The 2343-nt window shown below is 41.5% G+C and overlaps 1 protein-coding gene across 3 annotated transcripts in view; it reads left to right on the top strand.

Moving 5' to 3' along the window:
• ANXA3 (annexin A3) overlaps positions 1–2343 on the top strand; it is a 47587-nt gene that overhangs the window by 22528 nt on the left and 22716 nt on the right. For all 3 annotated transcript variants that reach the window (XM_006025723.3, XM_025206552.1, XM_025206551.1), the window contains exon 6: positions 562–652. In XM_006025723.3, the coding sequence (XP_006025785.1) occupies positions 562–652 (91 nt within the window). The remainder of the gene's footprint in view (positions 1–561; positions 653–2343) is intronic.

The raw sequence follows: 2343 nt of genomic DNA on the forward strand, positions 1-2343 counted from the left end.
GGGGGTCGGACTTGATGATCTGCTCAGGTCCCTTCCAATCCTACCAACCCCTGCCCCCCCCACTAGCCCCTCGCTTGGTTATAAATTCAGTGCCATTCTGCTCCCAGCTTCTTTTTCATGTTGCAAACCAAAGATTGATTTTGGCATGGATGGTTATCTGAACTAAAGAATTCCAAGATGAGAATGGCAAATGCACTGAAATTCAGGAATAACTTGCCTTCTCAGAGCTGGCTTAAGTCAGTAGTGACATTGTTCCTTCATGTGCAGACTTGGGAAACAGTTGGCTATATTTAACAGGTTCTTTATGGAATTAAATGACTCCTTATAGCAGTTGAATCTTTTTTAACAGACTTTACTTCCTGTCTAAATTGAATAATCTAAAATTTGACTATTAGAAGATGCATTATTTTAGATATTACTTGGCTATTTTTATTTAAATATGTGACTTTTAGTTTCAGTTTCCTGAAGCATGAATTTTAATCTCCAAATAACTTCTGTGAATTCAAAAAGGCAAAATCAGAATCAATTTTATATGAGTTGATTTGTGTTTGTTTTTTTAAGGGCACTGGGACTAATGAAAATGCACTGATAGAAATCCTAGCCTCCAGAAACAGCAAGCAAATGAAGGAGGTCTCTCAAGCCTACTATAAAAGTAATTATATTGTTCAGATGGATATATATACAATACTGTCGTTGCTTCCTATCCTGCCCTTAATATTCTGCTTTGAAATGAAAGATGACAGTTTTGAATTTGAAAAGTTACGAGCCCTCTATATGAAAAGTATTTTGTAATAATGCAATCAAAGTCTTTAAGAGAAGATTCAGTGAATAATGCTTTTAGGCATATTTCCATGAGATGATACAGTTTATAGTACCACTTCAGCCCATCCTTAAGTAGCTTTGTTAATTACCAGAAGGGCAGACCTCCATATTTAGGGACAAATTTTCCCTTTGAATACAGGCAGTATAGGCACCTCCCATTGAAATCACAGCTATGTGTAAGCATCTCGGGGCAGAACTTTACTCTTGCAGATAAATTTCAGATGCATGGTTTGGCTAGTAATGGATTTTACCCCTCATGGGTGTGGTGATACACCTTGCATATTAGATTTTCTTCCTTTTAGGGTTCTTCATATAATAGCCTCAAGCCATAGAGTGCAAACCATAACTAATAATAATGGCTTTAAAATCTGCCAGCATTTTCCCACTATGACCTCTACTCTCATTGATAGATGACTCGGGTATACAAATTCTGCACTTACTACTGGCATATGACAGAGGGGTGTGCTTGGCTACTTCTTAGCATCTTGTTCAGATATATTTACAAAGCTGTGCATATGTGTTTGTCTCTGCATACATGATATAAACTTAAAGATGCTGCTTAACCATCATATTTGGGGTCATATTTACACATGTATTCTGGGCCTTCTGTGCACACTCATTTCACAGGCCTAGGGAATTACATCCCAAATGATGAAGATCTGACACAGTTGGTTTCCACACCACATTTCCTTACAGCTTCTAGCATTGGAATGAGAAGTGTTCCATCTGCTGTAATTGCAATAGCTATTCAAATGAATTTAGTGTATATTTAAAGTTTGTCTGTGTTATACCAAAGCACAGAACTGGCATTATCAGCCCTATCATTGGGGTGGATTAAGCGTGTGCTTTGAATCTGCCACTGTAATGCTGCACAGTGGATATTGGTTGCAGAGGATAATCTTTCATAGACTTTCATAGACATTAGGGCTGGAAGGGACCTCGGAAGATCATCGAGTCCAGCCCCCTGCCCAAAGGGCAGGAAGTCAGCTGGGGTCATAGGATCCCAGCAAGATAAGCATCCAGTTTGCTCTTGAAGGTGTTCAATGTAGGCGCTTGAACCACCTCCGGTGGCAGGCTGTTCCAGACCTTGGGGGCTCGGACAGTAAAGAAATTCTTCCTTATGTCCAGCCTGAAACAGTCTTGTAGTAGTTTATGACCATTTGACCTAGTCGTCATCCCTTGGGGCGCTCTGGTGAACAAACGTTCCCCCAGATACTGGTGGTCACCCCTGATAAACTTACAGGTGGCCATCAGATCACCCCTGAGCCTGCGCTTTTCCAGGCTAAAGAGCCCCAGGGCTCTCAGCCTGTCATCATAGGGTCGGCTTCCCTGACCTCTGATCATGCACGTGGCTCTTCTCTGGACTCTCTCAAGCTTCTCCACATCCTTTTTGAATTGTGGAGCCCAAAACTGGACGCAGGACTCAAGCTGCGGCCTCACTAAGGCTGAGTACAAGGGGAGAATGACATCCCGGGATTTGCTTGAGAAGCATCTATGGATGCAAGCCAGCATTTTGGTCAC

This window comes from Alligator sinensis, unplaced genomic scaffold (assembly GCF_000455745.1).
Source record: "Alligator sinensis unplaced genomic scaffold, ASM45574v1 scaffold989_2, whole genome shotgun sequence".
Lineage (NCBI taxonomy): Eukaryota > Metazoa > Chordata > Crocodylia > Alligatoridae > Alligator > Alligator sinensis.